General features: G+C 50.2%; 1 protein-coding gene across 1 annotated transcript; it reads right to left on the bottom strand.

The window, feature by feature from the left end:
- Positions 1-642: 642 nt before the first annotated feature.
- Positions 643-22,847, bottom strand: LHFPL2 (LHFPL tetraspan subfamily member 2). The gene is made up of 2 exons (XM_068964896.1): positions 22,418-22,847; positions 643-2,113 (listed from the first exon to the last, which is right to left on the bottom strand). The coding sequence occupies exons 1-2, from the start codon at positions 22,845-22,847 to the stop codon at positions 1,857-1,859; spliced, it is 687 nt and encodes a 228-aa protein (XP_068820997.1). The 3' UTR covers positions 643-1,856.
- Positions 22,848-25,414: the final 2,567 nt, after the last annotated feature.

The following is a 25,414-nucleotide window of genomic DNA, read 5'->3' as shown; positions in this document are numbered from 1 at the left end:
TTTACCCCTTTGCTTTTCAAAAGAGTCACAGATGTATACTTTGCTTATTCTGAGTTTTGGTCTAAGAGTGGTGAACTCATTCAAGGCTGGTTCCCCACCCATACTCTCCTGCCCTTTAGGTCATAATCTGTGAGATAAGATGGTTTCTGGAACAGGCCGATGGCCAGCCTGGAATAAACCTTTAGTTCTCCATCCCATCTATGTGTTAATATAAAGCAATTACTCATTCTGCAGCAAGGCATGGTTTTCAGACTCACACAGCTTTAAGATGATTCACTCAGGGCACGGGTTTAAGATCTGAATCAGGATTCTTCTATGCCTGGTGGCACTTAGCACACACTACCTCACCCAAACAAGGTTCATTAGTTATTTGTTAAATTTTCAAAACAAAGCAAGCCCTCAAGTAAGCAGATTCATAAGCCTAAAGAGACCCATACTTTTAATCCTTCCAGAAATTTGGTAGATCCATCCCATTTGCTTAAGTTGTAAGGAAGTGCTTCTGTAGCATCCTGCAGTTTTGAAGTTCAGGGTGATACCCGACTAGGTTCCTTTCGGCCCCTTTGATCATTCCAGGGTAAGGCTGAAGTGATGGCTAATACCATTTTCCTGAATCAGTTATATTGGTGACTTATAGAAACTAGATTAAAAGCCCCTGGATCCTTTTTAATAGTGGTGTTTCATTCTTTCTGTAAACAGTTGTAGGCAGGTGCTAGGAGCTTGGTTGAGCTCTCATTTTTGCATGAACCTTCTACTCCATGCTTTCCTGAGAATGAAGCCTTTGCTGTAAACTCACCGGTTAGAGCAATTTAATGTTATCTGAGTCTGCGTCCAGGACCCACACCAGGAACTAGAGAAGCGTAACTCCTGTGACCAGCTCCTTGTCATCTGCTGCTGCCGGGGGCGGGAACACAGCTGAGTGCTGCTTGGTTACTGCACGGCGGGGAAAGGTCTAGCCGCAAGGGCTGAGATTCGGACACACACTCTGAGTGAGCCGCAGCAGCCTGGAGACCTGGGTCCCTGGAAGGAGGAAACAGTGAGGTTTCCCCCGGCAGTCAAAGCGCAGTCCTAGCCCTTGGGGAACGACACAGGATTTCTGGTGGCAGAGGAGACTGGGCCAGTACTGATGCTACGCCTGGGAAGTGGAGTGACTGGCTCTACTAATGGGATTCTGTCTGTGCTTTTATTCTCATGGTCGGACAGGTCCTCATCCTTTCTCTCCTCAAATTTCTAGACTCTCAGAGTGACAGTTCAGCCTAGAGTAAGTCCCGCAGTAGAATTCCACACTGTCCCTGCTGACTGCTGAGGTCAGCTAAGCAAGAGGCAGTGTCTTGGTGTGTGCCCTGTAGCACACGTCATGTCCCCGGTAAATGTACGGTCTTCACTGTGGACCTCAGAGGAGACAGTGTGAAGGAACCAGAGGAAACAAAGCCCCCCGACCCCCAGCCTCACTCTGAGGCAGAGATGCCCGCAGGCGTGCAGCCTGTGCAGGAACACGTCTAAAACCGCCCACAGACCTGGCCTGCGGCCTCTTCTGTCACCAGAGACCTGTTGCTTTCCTGGTTCCGATCATCATCCTTCATTGAGCTTTGGTGGGGAGATGGGGTCCGACGGAACGCAACTCCACGCCAGGGCTTGTGTGCGGTTTCCTCGTTCCATCTCTTACAGTTTGCACTGTGGCCCTCACGCGCAGTGCTCGGCGTGGCTGGACGCGGCCTGCCGTCGGTCCTGGGAGGCTGTGGAATGTGGCTTCGGTAGGTAAAGGCTAGTTCTTCACTTGACCCAAATGACGGAACCAGAAGTGAAGTGTTTCACAAGGTTACAGCGAGCAAGAAAACGGCGTTGATGTCTCTTCCAAACTAAAGGAGGCAGATGAGGTTCTTCCCCTCTTCGATTTCTTCCTGTACTTTGTCACTGGAGGTGGCGATCTCCGCTTGGGCAGAGAAGACAGCGCAGATGAAGGTGAGCACCGTGCCCCCGATGGCGGTATAGAAGGCCCAGCCCAGCGAGCAGTCTCCGGGTTTGTAGGCCGACGCGTAGTGTCCGCAGTAGCCTATGGCCTTCTGACAGCCCCAGCCAGCGGGGTAGAGAATCAAGCCCAGGATGAGGAAGAGGCCTGCAGGGCAGAAGAGAGAACAGATGAAAACCCCGTGGCGAGTGAGTGGCGGCACTGTCTGTGTGATGGTTATTTGATGTGCCCGCTCTGGGCTGTGGGGTCTGGGCTGCAGTAGCGGAACGATACTGAGTCTGCTTCGAGGGCCAGACTCAGCGAGTGTCAGTACTGTTCTGTGCAACTCACCTGGCCTGACCAAGACAGTCACTTTATTGGGAATACTTTTAGCCCCGGGGCTTCCTTTATGGAAGCTAGTAAAAAATCCACCTGCAAGGCTGGAGACCTGGGTTCGATCCCTGGGTTGGAAAGATCCAGTATTCTGGCCTGGAGAATTCCATGGACTGTGTAGTCCATGCAGTCGCAAAGAGAGTCGGACATGATAAGTGACTTTCACTTTAGCCTCGTATGTACATGTCAGAATGTGAACCCACTAGTAATTTCTCTTCTAGGAAAGCAGGTGACTCTGTTACTGCTTTCTCTCATAGGGCTTGTCTTGCCGTAAGGCAGAGGTTGGCAAACTAAGGTCAAGCGGGGCCTTGTTTTATAAGTAAAGTTTTACTGGCACACAGCTATGCCTGTGCGTTTATGGACTGCCCGTGGCGGTGCAGGGACAGCACAGTGAGGGGGACGGCATAGGCCCTGTGGCCTGCAAAAATCTGAAATGTTTACTGTCTGGCTTCAGGCAGAAAATGTGTGAATTCTAAGAGAATTCACAGAGAACAAGAGTTAAATGCAAGAGACCAGACCTTAACTTGGGTGTCATGCTTTAAAGATAAGCCCATGAGGGGTCAGTTTGCTGGCATTCACCAGCAACCAACCTCATACCTAGGACAGTGATTTCTATATTTACATAGACATTCTGAAACCACATGCAAACTTGATGAGAATTTTTTGTCTGATTGCTTTTACGTAAGTGCAGCTTGAGCAGACACTAAGAAGCTCTGTTTGCATTCTGCTGCTCCCACCACACTGACACACTAAAGGGCCACTATTTTCCTATCCCTGCAGCTTTACCAAGCTCACTGTGCAGCCAAGAGTCACCTTCCCTGCCAGCCCGGCGCCGCGGTGGGGCAGGGTGCCTTGCCTGCTTCCCCCTCACACAGCAGAAGCTGTTTATAAGGAAGTCCAGGCCCCAAGATGACAAAGAAAACTGAGGGACCCCAAAGCTTACCCAGCAACACTTTCTTGGTAGAAAGGATGCTGCAAGAAGATGATGGCTTTATTCTGTTGGGTTGGCCAAAAAGCTCATTCGTGTTTTCCCGTTCGATGGTATGAAAACCCAAACAAACTTTTTGGCCAGTGCTATATGCAGCAAGAAAAGACAGTTTTCTTTGACAAATGATATCTATATAACCAAGATTATTAATTCATAGACAAAAAGACCTGTGTTTTAGATACACTGGAATAGCAGTTGTATCCTCCTAATTTAAGCTTGACTTTCAATTCTCTTTCCCTACCTTTACTGACCTGGAGAAGGAAACGGCAACCCATTCCAGTACTCTTGCCTGGAGAATCCCATGGACAGAGGAACCTGGTGGGCTACAGTCCATGGGGTCTCATGGCGTCCAAGGGGACGTGACCAAGCAACTAACTTAATAATCAGGGGAAAGGCCAGGCTACAAAATAGTACCCTTGAAAGAATAAAGGACTCTCCATCTGAACAGATGTAACCCAGCTGGGGGAATGTAGGATGACTGAGCTAATTCTTCTGTGTCTCTACGTGAAGTCGCTCAGCGTGTCCAACTCTTTGTGACCCGGTGGACTGTAGCCCACCAGGCTCCTCTGTCCATGGGATTCTCCAGGCAAGAATACTGGAGTGGTTGCCATTTCCTTCTCCAGGGGATCTTCCCGACCCAGGGATCCAACCCAGGTCTCCCGCATTGCAGGCAGACGCTTTAACCTCTGAGCCACTAGGGAAGCCCTTTGTATTTCTAAGGCCTATGAGAAATCCTGATTAATCCCCACCTTGTTCCCTAGGAAACCTCACCCCAGGCACAGGGAACCTGGGAAGTCTCCTCCCTCAGGTCCTGAGTTACTGCCTTGGGAACAGGAGTCCCCCCTCACTGGGACCTGTATCAGGATGCAGAGGCATGCAGCGGGGGCAAGGGAGCATTACCTGCTCTTTCGTTGAAAAGGCCAGTGTGTGTATTTGAATTGTGGCTCCAATTATTAACTGCATTCATCATTTGTATTACGTGGCTTAAGTCCAGTTAGTAAATGAACGCATGTTAATATGAAGGGGCTAGGGCGAGCAGGATATGCCATCACCTAGCAGCTCTGCTACCCTGTGCTGGGCTCTGGCTTGTTCAGTTGCGTCTGACTCTTTGTAGGATGCACAGTCATGTGGCTATTGCACATCCTTCTGGGAAGTTTTAAGATAAATAATTCTTCTTCTAATTTCATCGGACCCCTTTTTTTTTCAGCACAGTAAAGTACATTTACCCTGTACGTCTCCTGAACTGTTCCCTTACTGGTAGCTCAGGTGAGGTTCCTCAAGTGCTTCAGGCCTACTCAAAACCCTGTGGTTGCTATTGGCCAATCCATCTGTGAGCAGTAGGGAGACTGTCATAAAAGGGTGCCATGCTTAAGAGTCTTTTGAAAGCCTCAGCTTGATTATAAGCCCGCAGGGCAGTTTCCCCCAGGTGGATGACAGGAAGTGGCTCTGGTACATCTGTGAGCCCCCCAGTGCACACGACGTGTGTCCCCACCTGGGTGGCCTGGCTGCGAGGATTCTACTCCTTGCACACGACAGAGCCGAACGGAGCATGATCAGTGCCGTGAACACACACCGACTGTCTGAGCGCGAGAGAAAACCACCGGCCTTCAGGTGAGCGAGAAGAGACGTTTGTCGTCCCTCTAGGTATTTGGAAAAGACTCTTCTACCAAAGGAATTCCAGAAAGCTTTGTGATTCAGGTGGCTACATAGGCTTCTCACTTCCCAAGGTCCTGACTCCCCACTACTCCTGGGGCACCGGTCCCCAGGCGCTAACAAGTGTCCCCTAGTCACAGCCATCAGGCCAGCAGGTTCTCTTGCCTCCGAGTAAAATTCTCGAGAAGCCCGTAACGGTTCCCCAGCTCTGAGTAAACTCCACAGCCCTGCGGTCCTCTGTGTCGGCTCTCTGTCGCCCATCTCTCACCCCCGCTGCCTGCTCCAGCCTTTGCTCTCGCCATGCTCCCCTCGGATGACACCTCCTTGTCTTCAGGTCCCACCTACTCAGTTTCAACCGCCTCCCTTCCCCTGACTTGCTATCCCTGTTCCCTGCTTCGGTAGTTTTCCTTAGCATTTCTTAGTAACAGTCTATTACCTTGAGTCATATGAAACTATTTGTCAATTTTTTTTTTAACCTACAAAAATGGTGGTTTCATGTGGCTCAACCTGATATTTCAACTTATTTTGACTGTTAACCCATCTCCATTCTAAACTAAGCTCCACAAGGGCAGGGATTTTTGAACATCTGATTTACTACTAGAAAGCCAGGGTTCAGAACAGTGCCTTCCATAGTGAAGTGAAGTTGCTCAGTCGTGTCCGACTCTTTGCGACCTGTGGACTGTAGCCCACCAAGCTCCTCCATCCATGGGATTCTCCAGGCAAGAATACTGGAGTGGGTTGCCATTTCCTTCTCCAGGGGATCTTCCCGACCCAGGGATCGATCCTGGGTCTCCTGCATTGTAGGCAGACGCTTTAACCTCTGCACCACCAGGGAAGCCTGCCATAGAGTAGACTCTTAATAAAATGTTACTAATGTCAGGGCAGCTTGTTCTGCAGTAGTTTTTCTGAACCACAGTGCCCTGGAGGAGAAAGAATACCGTAACTCTGGCAGATGCCAGTCAACAAGCATGAACCACCCCAGCAGGAAAAGAGATGCAGAATCCTGGTGGGTTGGCTTCCCCTGTCACACTGCCCGTCCGAGGCCTGTGAACCCCAGGGGCTAGACGTAGACATGTGCCTCAGAGTGCAAACAGGCTTGATGACACCAGCTACGGAGACAGAATGCGCACATCAGACCACAGGCAAGACACGCCGTAAGACATACACCAAGTCTGCGGCAAATGTGGCGTGGCTCCCCTCATCCTCGCTCTGGAGTGCCCCAGGGACCCCCGGCGAGGTGTGCTCTGGACTAAGTTTCACAAAAGAGCCACGCCAGAAATTGGTCTCTCCCCCTTGGAAGTATTTATTAAGAAACAGCAGCTCCTGCAGTGAAGCCAGCCCGTCTCTGGGGCCTTTCCATGCCCTTGCTTTTTACTGCATCACACCTTCCTTCAGTGTGTGCGTGGGTTTGGAGGGCGACAGAGAAAACGGGACTAGGCCAGTGGGCGTCTGCTTTTCTTCTGACTGGCCTCTCTTCCTGGGGCCTGGCTGAGCTGCAGCAGGCCCAGCTGGGAGGGGGAGGAAAGGCATCGAGGATGATGCTGGACAACTGCTCAAGACAACTCCCACGGCTACAGGCATCCTAGCAGTTCAGAGAGCTGGTATCCCCTGCAGCAGTTCCACTTGGGGGATGGTACCCAAGTAGGTACGATTCTCCCCAACCTGAAGAGAGACCCTCCCCCTTGCAGCCCATCTTTTCTCTAACAGCCTCTCAGTTCCTTGTGCCAGGAAGACTAGAAGGTGCCAGCCTGTGCTCACTGTGGGGTCACTGGGGGGTGACTCAGCCTTATCTGGGGAAGAAAGACATTAACGGAAGTGATGGTCAGTCACTTGGACTACCTTACAGATGCTACCCCAGCCCAGGTTAGAGACAGCCCTGACAGTTTACTGAAGCCCGGCATAAGATGCTGGCTGTCATGGGTACCAGCAGCCACAATGCAACATCCACCGTGTCCCTGTGGCATTTTAGTGATAGTTTCCCTGACCTGGAAGGAGCTTTCAGACTCAACCTGGATACCCAGCAGTTCTAGCCTGCTACAGAGAAATTTTTAGTCTGTGGGCAACATACACACATGGCTCTGGTTTAACTTAAATAATTAGACTTCATGAGCTCTGAAAGGGAGAGGGTAGGAGCTGGGTCTCCTGGCTGAGTTTCCAGTGCCTAAAACAAAGAAGGTGCTAAAAAAGAAAATGAATGAAGCACGCTGGGAAAAGTAAAGCCATAGTCTTCCTGATCAACAGTCAGCACTGACTATGAGTACACCAGCCACAAAATTATATATCTTAGGGAATTTTCTTACTGCTGCCCTGAAATCAAATAATATGTTATCAAATATAAGTTTTAATCAAATCCCTTAGGTAGGGGGGGAAACCTCCATAATCCTGCCAAGCCCCCAGTTTTGGAAAGACCAGGAGCTGCTGAATACAATAAAATAAAAATGTTTTACTTGGTCTGAAGATGGCCACCTCCAGCGTTAAGAGCAGGGGATGCTATTGGAACGGGGCAGCCGAGTCTGCGCCGCCGCCCACAGCCTGTGGGGGAAGCGTGGGGAAGGCCGTGCGGTGGCCTCCCAGTCTCCCTGCCGTGTCAGTGCCAGCCCTCCCGCGGCTCTGTCACGGGACCACCACCCCCTTTCACACCTGCTGGCCGAGGGACAGACTCCAGGCGGCCTGCCTTTTGTGGTCACCCACTGCCTGTCTAGAAGGAGGCCCTCTTCCCTGGCCCGGCAGGGAGAACCAGCACTAACGCGCTCGTTATTGTGCGGAATAGCAAGTGCGCCTTTGGCCATCATATTCCTGCTTCCTCCTCAGACAGGCTTCCAGACCAAATAGAAAAGACCGACTAGACCTCAGTTCGTGAAGAAAAATTTCTAAGGACAGGAAGGAAAGACGGTCATCTGTTACTGCCACCAGCAGTCTGGAGAAGCCCCCAGGAAAGGATGCCCACTCAGCCACCACTAGATTGTAACATGTTCATTCTAAAGCTCTGAAATAACCTAGTATCTCTGGAGAGCTCACAGCAGACAGGGCCTAGCAGACATAGCATCATTCAATAGATGTGGGCTCCAACTAGGTCATCCTGGGGAGTGCCCACTCCCCAAACAAGGGGTGTCACTCATGCTGACCCCTTGGGCACTCATCCCCCTGGAAATACCCACCCCCACCCCGCATCCTGGCTCTCATGTTACCTGTGTGACATCTGTCACCACTTCCTGCCAGAATGGTCTTCTCTGTGTTCCCACTGCCCCTTGCACACCCTTCTTCAGCTCTTCATTGTGTTACTTTTGTGTACTTATTCAACTCAATTTACTGAGCTGCCTAGTAAGTAGCAGGCTTTATTCTCAGCCCTGGGACAGAGCAATGCCCTAGCAGGACTCTGAGCCCCTTGAGGGCAGAAAGGCTGGCTCTTTCTGGATTTCTGCCACAATGTTATCTCTGCATTTGCCATAAACCTCTGATGGGTGTGTCACAGTTAACCTTGGGTAACAGAGGTCAAGAGTTCAATTTATTTCTGGCTTTCAAACAGCCACTGACTCATTTAAGAACCTAGCAGGAAACCATCTAACTATCAAACATTCATTTCCCATTCAACATAGCTCAAAAAAACCCCAAAACTCCACCTGGTTATGTTTATCCCTACCAGGTCTACCCTGTGACTCTAACTAAATGCCAGTCTGTTAAGCGAGCTTCTCTCACTGGGCACATTGCCAGGAGGCAGCCCCTGCCCCTTCACCTCGTGCCCAGGCCGGCATCTCTATAACAAGATGAATCAGACAGGAGAATGACTGACTCCCGGCATCCCAGCCCCACTCTGAGACACAGCTCAGAGAGCATTCCATGCTTATTGGGGGTGACAGCTTCAGTCCACAAGTTCTGACAACACTGGATTAAAGGAAACCCAAGGTGGGCAGGCCTGCTGACTGCCCCGTCTCGGTTCCTCCTCACCTTTCCCATCTCTGAACACTGGAGGGCCCAAGGCCCAGTCTTCTGTCGTCTACATTCTCCTTGTTGATCACACTCGATCCCACAGCTTTAGGTACCGCCTCTGGGCTGCCATCTCCTGAGCCCTGATCTTAACGTTAACTCCAGAGTTGCATATCCAACTGCCCGCTTGATGCCCACTTGGATGCTAACACGGTGCTTGAAAACTATGTCCAAACCTAACTCCTGATTCCTGCTCCCCACTTCAAAACCCGGTCTCTGTCCCATGGGCTTCATCTCAGTCAACGGGAGTCCCATTCCAGAGCTGCTCAGGTCAAAAATCTTCAAATCATCTCTGACACCAGCCCTTCTCCTTGAGCCCACTTTCCTCCACTGGCAGAGCCCACTGGCCTCCATTCTAGCTGTTCCTTGGCCGGGAGAGCACTTCTTGACTGCCCATATAGCTAACTCCTGCATCTTCTTAAAGGTCTTGGGTTGAATCTCTTCTCACTGAATCCTGCCCTGAGACCCTATTTAATACTGCAGTTTACCCGCCCCCCTTCACCCCAGCACACCCAGCCTGTCTTGCCCTGGCTTTTTGTTCGTTGCTTCCATAGCACCCGTCACTTTTTAACGTACTATATAATTATTTGGTTTGTTGTCTGTCGCCACCAGCTTGAATGTAAAGCCCAGGAGGACAGAGAACTTTGTGCAGTTTATTCTTTATGTGTCCCAACTGCCTGGAGCAATGTCTGACATGTAATAGGCATTCAGTAAATATTTGTTGGATGAATGAAAAGATAGAGTGCTGTGATGTAGATTTGTTGCATTTTAAAATGAAGCCATTTTAAGTTCTTGCCAAGCTTTTAAAATGGTTGCAGGAAAAGCTTCATTCAATAACATGAATCCTAGGGGTTGGCAATTCTGGCTAACAGCACACCAGCCACATTTACTAATGAAACACGTGAAGGGACCAAATCATGAGACTGCAAGTGTTGAAAATCTCCTTTCCGGCTACAAAAAATAGATCTCTGTTGGGAGATCACATGAAAAAAAAAAGCATTAAGTCAATTAAGTGTGATGAGTCTTCATTAATCTAGAGATCATTTAGCCTCAAGACTCCGAAACTGTTTCCAACTATGCTTGGCTGCAGCCACGACACCTGTAAAGGTGCGCTGAGGCTGACGTGGGCACTGCCCGGGGGGCCAGCAGGGAGCAGAGGAGCAGCGCAGGGGTGAACCTGGAGAAGTCCGGCGAGATGGCAGGTGGCGGTGCGGGTGAGGGGAGATGAGGGCGTGGAGCGCGCAGCACGAGCCCGGGGAGTGGAGAGGCCAACAGAAAGTGCTGGCACCGAAGGCAGGGAGGGGGACCTGCCCACGGCCCAGGAACACCCCCCTGGCCCTGAGGGCAGTGCCGCAGATGGGACACCCCCCCGGCCCTGAGGGCAGTGCCGCAGATGGGACACCCCCCCGGCCCTGAGGGCAGTGCCGCAGATGGGACACCCCCCCCCCGGCCCTGAGGGCAGTGTCGCAGATGGGACACCCCCCCGGCCCTGAGGGCAGTGTCGCAGATGGGACACCCCCCCGGCCCTGAGGGCAGTGCCGCAGATGGGACACCCCCCCGGCCCTGAGGGCAGTGCCGCAGATGGGACACCCCCCCCGGCCCTGAGGGCAGTGTCGCAGATGGGACACCCCCCCGGCCCTGAGGGCAGTGTCGCAGATGGGACACCCCCCCGGCCCTGAGGGCAGTGTCGCAGATCAGCCTCCGATGGAGGGGGCCAGTGGGGCAAGGGAGGAGAGATGATGCCCTGCCCCTGCGAGGGATAACACACGTGCTTACGTAACTCTAAGTCCGGGACCATCATGCGGTCCAACAGTTGACGTTGGAGTGACACGCGACAGCCCTAGGTCTGCTAGTTAACAGCTAACCTTGATCTGTGCGCTTACCTCTCCTTTCTGCCTGCATTTTCATTTTTTCCAAAGTCGTCTTCCATGCTGACAGCTGGAAGTCATTTTGGCAGTCACTAATAGCTACTGGAAAGTCACCCACTGTTGTTAGCTGGGGATCTTTTCACTTGCATCACACCCCAGGGCACACTGTCCGGTACCAAGACTGCTTGGAGGAAGGCACCGTCAGCCCACCCGGCTGCCCACCCACCGAGCTTGCCATCTAGCCCTTCCCTTCCCAGAGAGGGCCGCCTGAAAGGGCCTGCTCCCCATGTGCAAGGACTCTGCACACTCCCTGTAGTCACGCCTCCACAGTTGCCGAGGCAAGGCTGAACTAGGCCCCTTACACTCTGCTGTAAGAGCGGCAGCTCAATTTCGTGGGTAAAATGTTTAAATAAAAACAAGGAAATGGTTACCAACTAACTACCTGGACACCGAAAGAAAAACCAGGACTCTTACTGTGACATAACATGTATTTGTCCCATAAAAGAGGAGCACTGGTTCCAAGGTCTCTCGGATGCCTCCAAGTACATACTTTTGGCTGAGATGAACTCCCGCTGGACTGTAAACCAGAGAGCAGGGAGGGGTGTATTCTGCTCCTTGGCTTCTGTCTCCACGTCCACTTCAAACTCACACTCAGTGCCTATGACACAGCCCCTTTCACATACTATGCTGCTGACCGACTTCACAGGTCATTTGTGATTCCCATTTCCTTCCTAGTCTTCTCATATTTGGAAGAACCTTTTGGAAAGATCTGCTATGGTAAAAATGGTAGATTCCAAACAAAGATGACATGGAGTTTAAGCTGTAAACACCCTCCCTCTATTTTCCACATTTGCAACTGATACTTGAAAGGTGGAGGTTTATACAGGTGATTAGAACCCCTTAATGATTGGAATAATTGTTACAGTAACTATGAAAGAAAGTGAAGTCGCTCAGTTGTGCCCGACTCTTTGCGACCCCAGGGACTGTAGCCTACCAGGCTTCTCTGTCCATGGGATTTTCCAGGCAAGAGTACCAGAGTGGGCTGCCATTTCCTTCTCCAGGGGATCTTCCCTACCCAGGGATTGAACCCAGGTCTCCCGCATTGCAGGCAGACGCTTTACCCTCTGAGCCACCAGGGAAGCTATGCAACTGTGTTACCACCGTAGTGACTATGGCAGCAGTTAACACTCACTAAGCACCACGAGGTGCCAGGCACCAGCCGAGCCCCTTACATACAGCTCATTCAGTCCTTGAGGGAACTAAGGTGGGTACTGTTAACCTCATCATTTGACAGATGAGGAAAGCAAGGCACGGAGGGAGTAGGGAAGGTTACACCACTGATCGGTGGTGGAGCTGGGACTCACATCCAGGCGGCAGTGCTCCGTGGCCCACTCCGGAGCCATCACCCTCGGCTGCTGCTTTACTGCGAACCCTGTCCAACTGAGGACGGGAGGTTGCTGAATCCTCAAAAGCCGGCTTGCTTACACCTGTGAGACATTCAGGAGCACGTGACAAGTGCTTATCAAGTGGAAACACCACAGGCCTGCTGTCTAGGGATGAGGAGGAGGGGAAGGCTTGCCTAGTGTCAGGCAGGCTGACCTGACAACCCTACAGCAAGATGGCAACCAGATAAAGGATGTGCATCCACGCCTTGTCTTACATTGCAATCTGAGTGTCATCAGCCTCCTTACTGCAGTACAGAGGCCACCTTGGAATGGCTGTCATTGGCCAAAAAAAAAAAAAAAAAATTCTAGAAAGAAAACCGATGAAAAGGTCAAAGCAGCACGGTGTTCGCTATGATGCCCTCCTGCAGAATCTGTGCGAGCAGAAAACCGGAAATAAAGCACAGAACCCATCAGACGAGAGGGAGAAAACGTAAGCTGTATAAACGTAAGCTGTATAACCTGCTTACATTTCAGTCTTTGCTCTTAGAGTCTGTGTGCTTGGGAGCCACCTAGGATACTAATGCCATCCACAAAATGATCCACAGAAAACCATGTCCTACGAACCTTCCAGGAGACACTTGTAGCTGATTACACAAAGTCGAGCACCAAGAGCATGCTCAGACAGCCTCCAAATCACATCCTTGCTCGTGCAAGCGGGTTTAACCATCTCCCCTCCTCCAAGCAGCCCTTCTTAATTCACGGAACAGAGCTGAGGAGCTCTGTCTTGACCACCTAACCCTGAACCCTTGCAGCACTACCTGCACGCATCGGGTTCAGTTAATTCTCTGTTAACAAGAGACCTGCTTTCTGCCAGCATCTGCATTCAGGGAGTGCTGCTCTCAATCTAATGCATCAGACTCTCATGAAATCTTGCTTACGACAACTACAGACACCAGGATGGGCCCCCCGGGGTCTGCCACCCAAGGAAAACTCAGGTCCTTGCCTCCCAAGCCCCAGCACTAAGTTAGCAATGCTACCCCGGCCTGCATGACTTCTCCAGGTGCTCGGACACTGTCCTCCACACCAAAGTGCCTCTTGGCCATTCAGAGCCAGGGCTCTCCAAGCAGCATTCATACACCAGTATAACACAACAAAGCGTTAGCCATCCCACAAATCAAGAGCTTCTGCCCATGAATGCCCCCTTGGGTGAATCTCTACTTTTGAAATCACGTTGCCCACTAAGGTTTTTCAATTTTTAAATGACAATTTATTCTATAAAGCCCAAACAGAACTTGGTTTTAGTGACAGCCAGCTCTGAAATGATTCTTATTGGTTCTTTGGATGATGACTGCATTAATTACTATTTATGCTCTAGCTGTCTAGGAGGGCAGAGTTCATGCTAGGATTGAGACTTAGCAGCATTTACCACAACCTTTACTCTTTCAAAATCCCAAGAAACTCATAGTTTCTAGCACAGATTAGTGAAAACAGAACAGACTCTGTTTCTGTCAGCGAACAACAGTTTTTGAGCATCTCGTGTGTATGCAGCAGGCCTCATTCCTTGCTCATATTCTAGAAGAGTCGTTCCCACACTTTAGGACCTCGGACAGTAACACAAGAGCCATAAAAGTGACTGGGAGTCAGTATTTCTTCTGTTGCGAACATAAAGACACTAAAAACCACTATCTCCTCTTACTATCATTTCACGAAAAAGGGCATTTTAACAAAAAAGGGTAAAGGATGCAGCCTAAGAATAAAGGACAGGTCTTTAAGTTGAACTCATATAGCACTATGAAACCTTACAACACTGTCCTTAGTTTTCTCGTTTTTGTTGATGACTAGTGGAAACTAAAAACTGTCACCTGCCATCTGACTCTACAAGGATGAAGTCACTAGCCACTGCAGCTGCTAACCGTCACCACCCTCTGACAGGAGTTCAGGGTGGAGACTGGGAACGAAGCACTCTGTGATATTTTCAGGAGATTTTATGGGCCCCAATTCCTGTATCTCTTATCTAGAAAAGCAGTAAATTCACTAACAGAGACATCTGTTCCTCATGACTAGCGGTAACCTTCACCAGACTAGCAGCAACCTTGTGCAAAAACGTGTGCTGGCCCACATACATCCCACTTCACCAAAATCACGAATGCTGGCCCTCCCCTACCTCCGTGGAGCAGTTCGTCAGAGCTGTCTGAGGTGCTGTCTCCCAGGCTATAGCCCTCATTTTACCACAAATAAACTTAACTCACACTGTGCATTGTTTTTCTTTTTTTTAACTGACAAAACCTTAGCAGAGTGGACTGGTATTTGTTCCAAGGCAGTGAGAGTCTGCTGGGGTGGGGGGGGTGGGGGCGGGGAGGGGGGCGGGGTGTGTGTGTGTGTGTTTGAGAAAGAGAGAGGCAGGTCTGAGTTAGGATGGGGACACCTCTCTGAAAAGCCCGTTTGTTGACTGCACAAATAAAAAGGTAGAGTGTAAAGAGGCTCTGAATTCCATCGCTTTGGCATTCAGAATATAAATCTGTTTTCACTGCATCTCATTTTAAAGTTTCAAGGGTTAAAAAAAGAAAAGTTTCAAGGGTTTATGGATAAACTAGACTGGACCCAACTTTGACATTTAAAAACTCTGCTCTGAAGGCCAGATCAGAAATAAGAGGTCCGAGGGTTCACTGGTAATGAAAAGGGTTTTCAGCTGATAACGAGTGTCTTAGAGTAGATGATACCTACATGGTATTTTAGTATATGATCAATAACATTAGAGGCTTTTAACCAACAAGATTTTCTGATGGGAAGGAGAGAACAAGTGAGGGATCGGGTGTCGGTAATTTTTTACTTAAAGCTTCTGTTAATGCTTACACCATCTCCCTGCAGGAGTCTAGTAGGGCACGTGTTTTCTACTAAAAACACTTCCATGGAATTATAATTGGCAAGAAAAATATTCTTCCAGTGTGGGGGCTGGAGAACGGATGAGAGAGCAATAAAGAGAATTCTCTGGAAGACAATCAGAGCATAGCTGTCATACAAAGACCTTGCAGCCAAGCCCCCCAGAGGAAGTTTCTTCTATAATTACTCAAAATTAATGACCATCAATTAAGAGTTGTCAGATGCCCCTAGAATATGTGGTGAAACAACCCATTAGAAAGATGAGTTTCTCCCACACTGAGCCTCTCCCTCCCTAAGCCTTCCTCAGCAATGATTCACGCTTCTATGCAAATTACTTCATTGGTAGTTTCTAAAGCCTTAACTTTTACTGAAAATGCAGCCCAGCAAAGTAATTTAGTGAGATTATTCCTTCCCATGAGTTAGTGATAATATTTTACCTTGCATTCCAAGTGAGGTGTTTCCTAAACTGTGTCTGTGCAACTGGAAGAACTTCATAAAATATTTCTTGATAAGTTATTCATCCAACATGTAGGATTAGAAAGAGCTGCTATTTGACTATAACCAAAATACACTTACAACTTAAAATAAGCTGCCACAAAAAATAAAATGCAGTTTATAGCAGAATACAAGAGACTATAAAAATGTAGTTATTGAGCTCTGAAATTTTCAGGACAGTAAGTTAAATTTCTTGTCTACTAAAGATTTTGGGGGTCCAGATAATATTAAATAATCCCTGCAACCAAGCAGGTGCCATCTTTTCAACACTACGGCCCTGATGTTGGCCTCTAAACTCTGAACACATATAACCACTAAGTATTTTGGTTTGAAGTTTTTAATACTGACTTTGTTTCTCAATGTGTGTGGTTTAGGTTTCATCTGTACTAGGGGCTATCTTTGAACAAAAAAAAAAAGAGATTGTGGATTGTGAGCTAATTAGTAAAACCACCAGGAAGCCTCTATACAACATCCAAACGCATAACTGTGCTGGGCTTGAGCACAGAGAAGTCTTCAGAGGAGATGCAGACTACTTCTGAAGTGACATCAGAACTTAGAACACCCCCACTGTTGCATCAAGCTTTTAGAACAGTGCCTGAACCACCTGTGTAAATATTCAGTCATACTTAAGTGATGATTTGTTACTGGAATTGGAACACAGATCACCATGGCTCCCAAGATTATTTGTCTACAATTAAGTGGTTACCATAGCAAAATACTTCATTTGCGTATCAACTGCATATTCTATCTGAATTTTAAGAGAGTTTGCGATTTTCTTCTAGCGTTTCCAACTGATTTTTCAAATTAATACCTGTTTGGTCCACTTGCTCTTAGGCAGTAGTTTTTCCTCTAACGATACAGCTGAAACTCTTTTCTTCCCTTTATATGTGATAATATTTTTTGTTTGCTTTTCTAGGGTTCAGCTTCTGAAGCAATGACTCTCTAATATGGCTTGGGAGCAGAGAAACTCAAGAAATTGTAGACCTGAGTCTAGGGGTCTTTGTATTTAGCAGGCATTAAATAAAAGATCCTTGAATTGAAATTTAATTCTGGCCTGCCTTTTCCTCAAGGTGGATGAATCATTACATGTGGTCCTCTTAAAATGACTCAGATATAGAAGGGTTAGACCCCACTTCCGGTGGAGGCATTCTGACTGGAGAGCCAGCAATTCAGAGCCTCGTCTGACAGCCAGGTCTACTGGGGCCTCGTTCTCAGGAGAAGCAGGGGGTGCCCCCTTGACTTCCCTCCTGCCTTTTCTGTGAAGATGTCTTGAAGTCAGGCAGTCAAGGTCACACTACCTTCTCGGAGAAAAGCAGGTGAAAAGTGGCTCTGAGACAGTCAGGGATCTCTTCCCCTCTTCCCCATGCTTCCCAAACCCTTGTTCTTATCTCTCTCCTCGCCAGTGACTGACTTGGTCACCGGGAGTGAACAGGTAGGGCAGGGTATACATCAGAATGGATGCTGCAGTCAGGCTGAGTTATGGTTATCTTCCTGATGCTAAGGTTAGCTTTCACCCTGTGAAAAACTGCAGTGAGAATGCCAAGCCCCAGACAGCAATCACGGCGTATCTCACATGACAACCCCGACCTCCTCACGCGGCCGGGACTATGCCAAAGCCACTCTCCAGTCAGCACAGACAAAACCCTCCGCTTGTCTTCTGAGATTCTTCTTTTACTCCTTTCCCATCTTTTTCCACATTGTCCTCCTTCCCCCTCAATCACGGCTCACCTCCAAGGAAACTGAACCCGCGCAGCAGGCCTGGAGCTCCCACGGCAGGGAGCGATGCCTGTGTGCACGGTCCCACAGCCATCCATCCAGCCGGCGGGTGGGCAGCTTGCTGGAGCCATCCTGCTGGGCTGAAATGGGTGCAGGCAGAGGGCTACAGGGACTGCAAAGCGGGAGAGCCAACAAGACATGAAGCGGCACAGAGTCTGTGAAGGGAACCCGAAGCCAGCAGGCAGCCCGGCCGGCAGCTCCTGCGCTAGTCACGCCTTGTGGCCACCCCAGGGGAACAGCCCGGGCTGGGGCCAGCGGGCCCGCTCCTGAGCTCATCGTCGTGGCTCCGTCCCAAACCTGAGTCACTGGGGATTCCACAGGCTGCTAAGAGGGCCCTACGTGTATTTCCAAACCCACACTGCTTGATGCGGTCATGGAAAACTTGCATCTTTGCATTCTACGCTTTTGCTGTGGACCACATCCAGGTCACAGCCTAAGGAAGGCAGCTGGCGAAAACGACCCTGCTGGCCGATTCCCCAGCTTTTGTAATGAATCCCAGAGGGCTATGGACTGACGTGTGCTGGTGGCTCTGCCAAGTTCCAGGCGAGCCCTCACCCAGTGAAGACCAGGCAGCCTGTGATTTATCCTGCAAGGGGAGCCTGAGAAGCCTCCTGCAACCAGGACTCAACGGCTAGAAGCTGCCTCCAGAAAGGAAGGATGGGGAGAATGTTCTTGTCAGGGGAAGAGGAGTGAGAGGAGGAAGTTCTGTGTTGTCCTATCAATTCAGCTTTCAGAAACCGGCCTGAGGACACCAGAGGGATGGGAGAGTCACAGGGCTGCTCTGGGCTCTTCAGTCCCCATAGAGGCAGCCTATGAAGGGCCAGGGAATGACTCGAGACAATGCGGTCACACTGGGTTTCAACAGAACCAGGCCAATTCTAAAGACACCTCTATTTCTTAGAATGCAGCAACTGTTAAGGAACACAAAAAAACATACGAAAAACCTGCCAAGAAAGCATAAATACTTTTATAATCATCATGTAGCTACCACTTACTATTTACCATGTGCCAAACACTGTGCTTAAAAGCCTCTCTCATATATGATCTAATTTAATCCTCAAAACAACCCTGAGATAGGTTCTACTGCTAAATCCACTTTCCAAGTGAGAAAACTGGTCAACATTTCACAGACACTTCAAGGTGAGGTCAGGGCTGATCTGGGGCCAGGAGAGGCTTGAGTTCCAACTGCTGCAGAGAGAAAACTCTGAACAGCGAGGGCATTTGTGCATGAGCGTTTTGGAAGTGTCGGCTGGGTGCCACCACGAGGTGAGGCCGTAAGGGCAAATCCTGCCATCTGGATTAGCTTAATAGTCAATAGCTTTTTTTAAGTAACTCAGATTTTGAGATTTTTCACCGAGGTATATTCTTTTACACCCAACTTCTAAAATCAAAATACTAAGATTTTGATGACTTATGTTACACTCTGAACAGTGACATCTCTGCAAGCCTTTGGCCTTTAAGATTAGGCATAGTAAAGGAATATATTGTTGTTCAGTTGCTCAGTCATGACCGACTCTTTGCGACCCCATGGACTGCAGCACGCTAGGCTTCCCTGTCCTTCACTATCTCCCGGAGTTTGCTCAAACTCATGTCCATTGAGTCGGTGATGCCATCCAGCCATCTCATCCTCTGCCACCCCCTTTTCCTCCTGCCTTCAATCTTTCCTAGCATCAGGGTCTTTTCCAGTGAGTCAGCTCTTCACATCAGGTGGCCAGATTATTGGAGCTTCAGCATCAGTCCTCCCACTGAATATTCAGGGTTGATATCCTTTAGGATTGGCTGGTTTGATCTCCTAATATATGATAGCATATAATTTTTCACCCAGTTACATTAAAAAAAAATGTCCTTTTTGCCAAAATGCAAGTTGTAAGAACAAATACAGTCTGAGTATATTTCTAAAGAATCCTTTGGTTGCTCTGGCACCAGCCTCCTCTCTCACCATTGGTTTCAATGTTGAATAGATGCAGGGTTGAGAGAGGGCATGTAGGGAGAGGCGAGACTGATGCTCACAGCTGTAGCAAGTCCTTGGCTGAGGCCGGGGCCTGACCAGATCCTCTTACAGACCGGCCAAGAGGACAGAAAGCCAGTGGGCTGCTTCAGACACTCGGGGGCAACTCTCTGAGCCACAGATTCAAGGGCCACATCTGCCATTGACGTTGGCTTGCACTGCCTGGTGGGGACCTCTTATTAGAGGAGAAAGAGCCCACTGGAACTCCCTAACAGATGTGGCCCCCGCCCACCACGAGGGAGCCGGCTGACCAGCAAACGTTCGGTTCATCTTTCCCTTGATTTCTTCTCAGAGGGGTGCTGCTGGGCTGGGTGGTGAAGAGAAACCCCTTTTCTTAGCCTTAGACCAGTGGTCCCTAGAGAGGCAGGACCTAACTGTACAGGAATCTTTGCCTTCAGCCAACTGTTAGCAATTTCAGGCATTCTGAGATGCCTCATGTGTGCATGGGGAACATGAGTGAAAGAAATGAGGAGCAAGCTTTTAGAGACTCAAGACTCCTGCGAGACAGGTGGCCAGCAGACCAGTATCTTGGGTTGGTACTCCCTTCTCCCCAGCCCTTCTTCCTAGAGGCCTGATACGGAGAGAAAGAGAAACGTCAAGAATAACTCATTGGAGTGCATGAATAATACCTAAAATATGTACTCATCTCTGTGCCAAGATGAACACTCTTGCCATTTATGTGAAATAGCAAACAAGACTACCAAAGCCTTGGTGGAGTAATCCACATTCTTAGAGACTAAAGTTCACTGGAACAACACCTTATTAAAAACTGCAGGTAAACAGTCTCTGAGACTGAAGGATATCTACAATCTGCAAACTGATTGCAAAAGACTGATTGTTACGGTGCGTCCCAAGATGTCCCACCCTACTATAAATGGCTATCCCTTGGGTGAAAGGCAGTGAGTTTCTCAGGATGAAAAACATTCCTAGGGATGACAAACCAGAAGTCGTATGTGCATACCAGCATACTGATAAAACTCATAATAAAGTCATGAAGTCACAGGAGATGAGCAAATACACCATAGTCGTGCAAACTGAGCAGAAACAACTCCTCTCTGGTCAACGAGGACTCTTCAACAGGATTGATAATTTGTGTAAATTGGCTTCCCTTCATCTACCTGTTTATTTTGACTTTTCAAAAAGCTTTGGTAGCACTTTGGTAACACTCCTCAGCAAAAGTTTTAAGAGACACACACACACACACACACACACACACACACACACACACACACCCGAGGCTCTGTGTGCCTCAGGGAATAAAGCAGGGACATTTCTCTGACAAGAAAAAGATGATCCAGTATGGAAACTGAGCTTACTGAACATTTTTGGAAGGTGAAACGCCAAGCCAAAGGGGATGAATGTCAGATTTGAGAAGTCAATCAAAAGGAGGACAATGAGTTTCACAGAAGCAAAACTCCAAGATCAGATCATATGTTCCAATCTCTTGATCTTTAAGAAGTGGAATGCCAACATCCAGAGAAGTGGGTGCATTTATCTCGAGTGAAAGTGCAAGTCAGTTAGCAAGGCTGAAAATCAGAATCCTGGCCTCCCAAATTCCCTGAGTGCCTGTGAGTGCCTGGGTCTCCCATGGTATGGCTGGTCCTGGCAGAGAAAGAGATGGGGGTCCTGAGACCGGTCACGAGTGTATCCCCCGCACAAAGGCAGCAGGAGTGTGGCGCAGGTCCTCCGTCATTCCTCCGGGCCCTCTACCCTCTCCCCAACATGCACACACAGGGCTCCTAAGGTCTGGGCAAGGAAAACACCTTATCAGCTGGGTTTGGGGAAAAACAGTTGTTGGACCCGTTTGTTTGGAAGCCCGCCCTGCTGAGCTCAAGAGTTTGCCATAAAGCAGGGGAGAGCTGCTTCCTTGGGGTCTGCTTCTTCACAGGCCTCACGCCAGGCCCAGTGCTTATCTGCACCATCTGCAGCCCCGGCTCACAGCTGCAGGATGAGCCCTTCAATGACAGGTGGGGTGGCCTGCTGTTTCTCCCGTCAGACTTCAGATTAAGAAATACTTTGGTTGCAGTGTTTAAAAAGTGGATTTTCCCCTTGAGAATCAAAGCAAGAATCTATTCCTCTGCTTCCTGAGGATGTCTTCAAACTCTGGTGTGTGGGGTGTGTGCGTGTGTCTGCCACCCAGAACAAGTCCCTTGAGTGTGGATAGACTAACCCTCTTGGTTCCAGATTCACTTTTTAACCCCGCACGGGACAGTCTGAAAATGCTGGTGGCCATGGGAGTCTCCTGGGCGCTCACAGCCTCCCCTCTGGGATCTCTGCAAGGCGCTCACACTTCTCTTTCCACCCACTTCTAACAAGCTCATTAGTGAGAAACTCCCAGAAAGTGGCAGAGTTAGTTTGTCATTTCTGATCCCAGTGCACAGAACATTCTGTCAGGCTCCAGGAGACAGTCAGTTTAAACCAGAACCGTTATTAAACACAGAGCAGCGGATACTAATTCCCTCTCAGCCGGCGTCCTCCCCGCCCAAAGCTGAAATCATCCCGCGGCGGGGATGGGGGAGGTGGGGGCGGGGTGGGTGGCAGCGCCCGGCTCACTGCCTGGGAATGACTGCCCTCCCTTGCAGTGGTCCCAGGACACAGTCCACTGCAGGAGGCTTCCTTCACCGCAGTTCCTCCCTGGACGCCCAAGGGCAGAAAGCATGCTTTTAATTTAGTGGGAAAAGCAAAAAGTAGGAGCTCATTTGTTTTGCAGAGCTCATTGCCTTATGCGCGCAGACTGGCTGATTGGGAAAGCCAAGCCCCATGGCAGCTTTCTCAAACAAAACCCAGCAACTAGAACCAGGGGATACAGGCTAAGAGGATGAGCAGGGGATAGCAGAGAACAAACAGCCTTGCCTTTGCTTTAGGGGAGTGATACAGGGCAAAGGGAGCGATGAGGGCAGCGCGTGGCTGCTGCCTAGCCCCGGAGAGAAGACCGCGCTCCTAAAGACGCACGCAGCAAAGGAGTCAGCCGTGGGCACGCCGCCCACATGCAGTGGCACCCTAGGGCCACTCCCAGGGCCCCTCCCCTCCGCGCACGCTTACCTGCGATTCCTTGCAGCAGCCCACAGACGTTGAAGATGCTTTTCTTCATGATGCTCTGCACACACATGGTGAAGACAGACACCAGGGCCACAGTGCACAGAATGAAGATGCCCACGGCTAAGAAAATAGCGGTGGCCTGCCAGAAGCCGCTGGCGATCTCGCCGAAGCTCTCAGCGTAGGGCCCGCACAGCGTCTCGCGCGGGAGGTGCTGCACGCCGGGGTTCCGGATGCAGCGGGCGTAGATGCCCAGCGTGGGGTGGTAGGGCTCCGGGGTGCCCGCGCCCTGCTCGCCCGGCTCGGCGCCGCTGCGGGGCTTGGCTTTCCCGATCAGCCAGTCTGCGCTCATGAAGGCGATGAGCTCGGCGAACGCCACCACAATACTCAGGAGGGTCCAGAGCATCGAGCGACAGGTGACAATGACATGACACATATTGATGCTCACGGCGGAGGGAGGCGGGCGTCCCAGGGGTGAGCACGCGCAGCGAGCCGCGCCGCGGCAGCGGGGAGGGCGCGGGAAGGCGGCTCAGGCGGGGGCTCCCTCGTGCCGGCGTCCTCGGGCAGCGCGCTCCGGGGCTGTCATGCTGCCATGTCGCGGCTCCGCGGCCGCAGCCTCACCTGCGGAGAGACAGAGGAGGGCGGTGAGCCGCGCCAGCCCCGCCCTGCCCCCCCCCCCGGCCGCCCGCCCACCGGCGGCTCGGGACCCCAGGGGCGCCGCGCCCGCCGACACGCTGCCCCGGCTCCGCGAGCTGGCCGGTTGGTTTGTTTCCAGGGCGCTCCCAGAAGCGTCTGTGGTGCCCCTTATCTCTAGGCTGCACTGCTCACCCACCCGCGCCAGGCTCCGGCCGGGGTTGTGTGCTCTTGGGACGCCGCTCCTGCTCCATCTCATCTTACTAGAAAAAGTCCAGCTGCACAGGCTGCATTCGGACGGATCAAGATGGGCTGCTAGGGAACTGTGTCCACGGACGAGCCGCGATTTAGAAGTTTACAGGACTTGGTACTAGATGAACCGAATTTGCCAAATTTGTATCAAAAGCTTTTGCTTATTAGCAGCTTTTGCAACTCCCGATTTTACTGTCTGGGAATCAACGTACTAGCAGAAACACAGGAGGAAGTGTTTGCTTCAGAGGTAATGGAGAATTTAAAAGGAAAATAATGCCATGATAAATAATAAAACTTTGCCACGCAAACTTATTTTTCATGCGTTTCTCATGGGGTGATTTTCAGACAAACTACAGAAGTTAAAATGTGAAGAAGAGGAAGGGGAGAAAAAAAAAACCTCCAGGAACTGTTGACTTACTCACTTGCGGGAATTATTCAAAACGGGGCATTAATGACCGTTGACTAAGTATCATTACTTAGGGGACGTGTTGACAACAGAGCCTTGCTAGTGAAGAATGCGCCCCTTGAACCGTCCCAGTCCATCACAGGGCCTCTGCCCGAGCTTGGTTCACACCAGGTCTGAAACTCAACATGCCCATTGTTTCTGATCTCACAAGGCCTCATTCTGTTCCCAAGGACAAACGGCTGGCTTCATTACCAGAAGGACCTGCTCTAACGGCTCAAACCTCCTTCAGGGAGGCCTGAACCCTGAAATGGGCCGCAGGGCTCCTCACAGCCCCATCTTCCTGCCTCTCCCCATGGCCCCCCCTCCCCCGAGGTCAGGAAAATCCCACAGCTTGCAATGGACATCTGGGCGCATGGCTCTATTCTGAATGATTACTTATTAACCCAGGTCACGTCAACTCCCTAAGAATTACAGAGAGCCTGGTGGCATGTGGGCCATGGCTGGGCAGGGAGTTATGGAGGAGAGAGGAAGTGGGGAAAGAAGGGAGTGGGTGTCAAAGCTTCACCACCACGCTGGCTCACAGCCTAGTGAGCGGTGATGACTTATAAAACAGCGGATTTAACACTTATGCAAGATGCTGTTTTGAGAAATTAGCTAGTGCAAAGCTAGGAACAGAGGAACTTAACTGTCACATGTGCAAGTGTGTGCATGTGCATGTGTGTTTATAGCACTGGGGAAGGGAGAGATGGTGTGTTGCACCACAAAGGTTCCTGGACACACGGCATCTAACTTCTTGGAACCTTGGCTGTCAGCTCCCTCATGGACCACGTGGAGAAAGAGAGGGGCCCCTGCCTCACGGCACCGTTGTGAGAATGAAGCGAGAACAGTGAAAACGCCTGGCACAGCGCCTGGCACAGTAACTGCTCAGTAAACATCAACGCCTTGGCCTCAACAGTTTTTCCCCTAACAGGGCTGAGACTGGTCAGACAATGGTTTAGCCAGTGGAAGTGCTCAGTGGTAACTGAAGCTTGGCGCTTACACATAGTGGAAGATCAAGCCCAGGCTATTTAGAGATGGATGAGGTCACTCCTGGTGTCCAAGCTTCCCTGGTGGGCTTTGAGGGTGAGGTCCTGGGTCTTACTTCCTGTTTCCCTACTGCCTAACACAGCTGACAAACTCAGCTGGGGAAAATAACTTAGCATGAGGCCAGAAGTATAATCTATTCTCACTCGGTCATTCTTACCCTCTCATCCCGTATTACCAAATAGAAATGGCTTTTGAGTAAGAAATTACCAACGCAAAAGAGCTCTGGAGGAGATCCGTGTATAACGAGAGCGATCATTTCAAAAGAGAACAAGAAAACAAGCTAGGATGACTCCCACGAGGAAGCCCCACCTCATCCAAACAGTGCCCACCCACCAGGCTTACAAACACTTCTAATCCACAGGCGGAGGGTCTGCTTGTTAGAAAAAGAAGCTCTATGCAGCTGTCCCATTTGATTCTCTGGCCTGCTCAGCTGTGTCCAGCCCTTTTGCGACCCCATGGACTGCAGCCCCCTGTGGGATTCTCCAGGCAAGGATACTGGAGGGGTTGCCACGCTCTCCTCCAGGGGAGCCTCCAGAGATCCTCCAGGGATCAAATCCACATCTCTTGTGTGTCCTGCATTGGCAGGTGGGTTCTTTACCACTAGCGCCACCTGGGAAGCTCCCCAT

Source organism: Capricornis sumatraensis, chromosome 2 (genome assembly GCF_032405125.1).
Source record: "Capricornis sumatraensis isolate serow.1 chromosome 2, serow.2, whole genome shotgun sequence".
NCBI classification, from domain to species: domain Eukaryota; kingdom Metazoa; phylum Chordata; class Mammalia; order Artiodactyla; family Bovidae; genus Capricornis; species Capricornis sumatraensis.
Note: the sequence above shows the minus strand (reverse complement) of the source record. Positions and strands in the feature narration are given on the sequence as shown.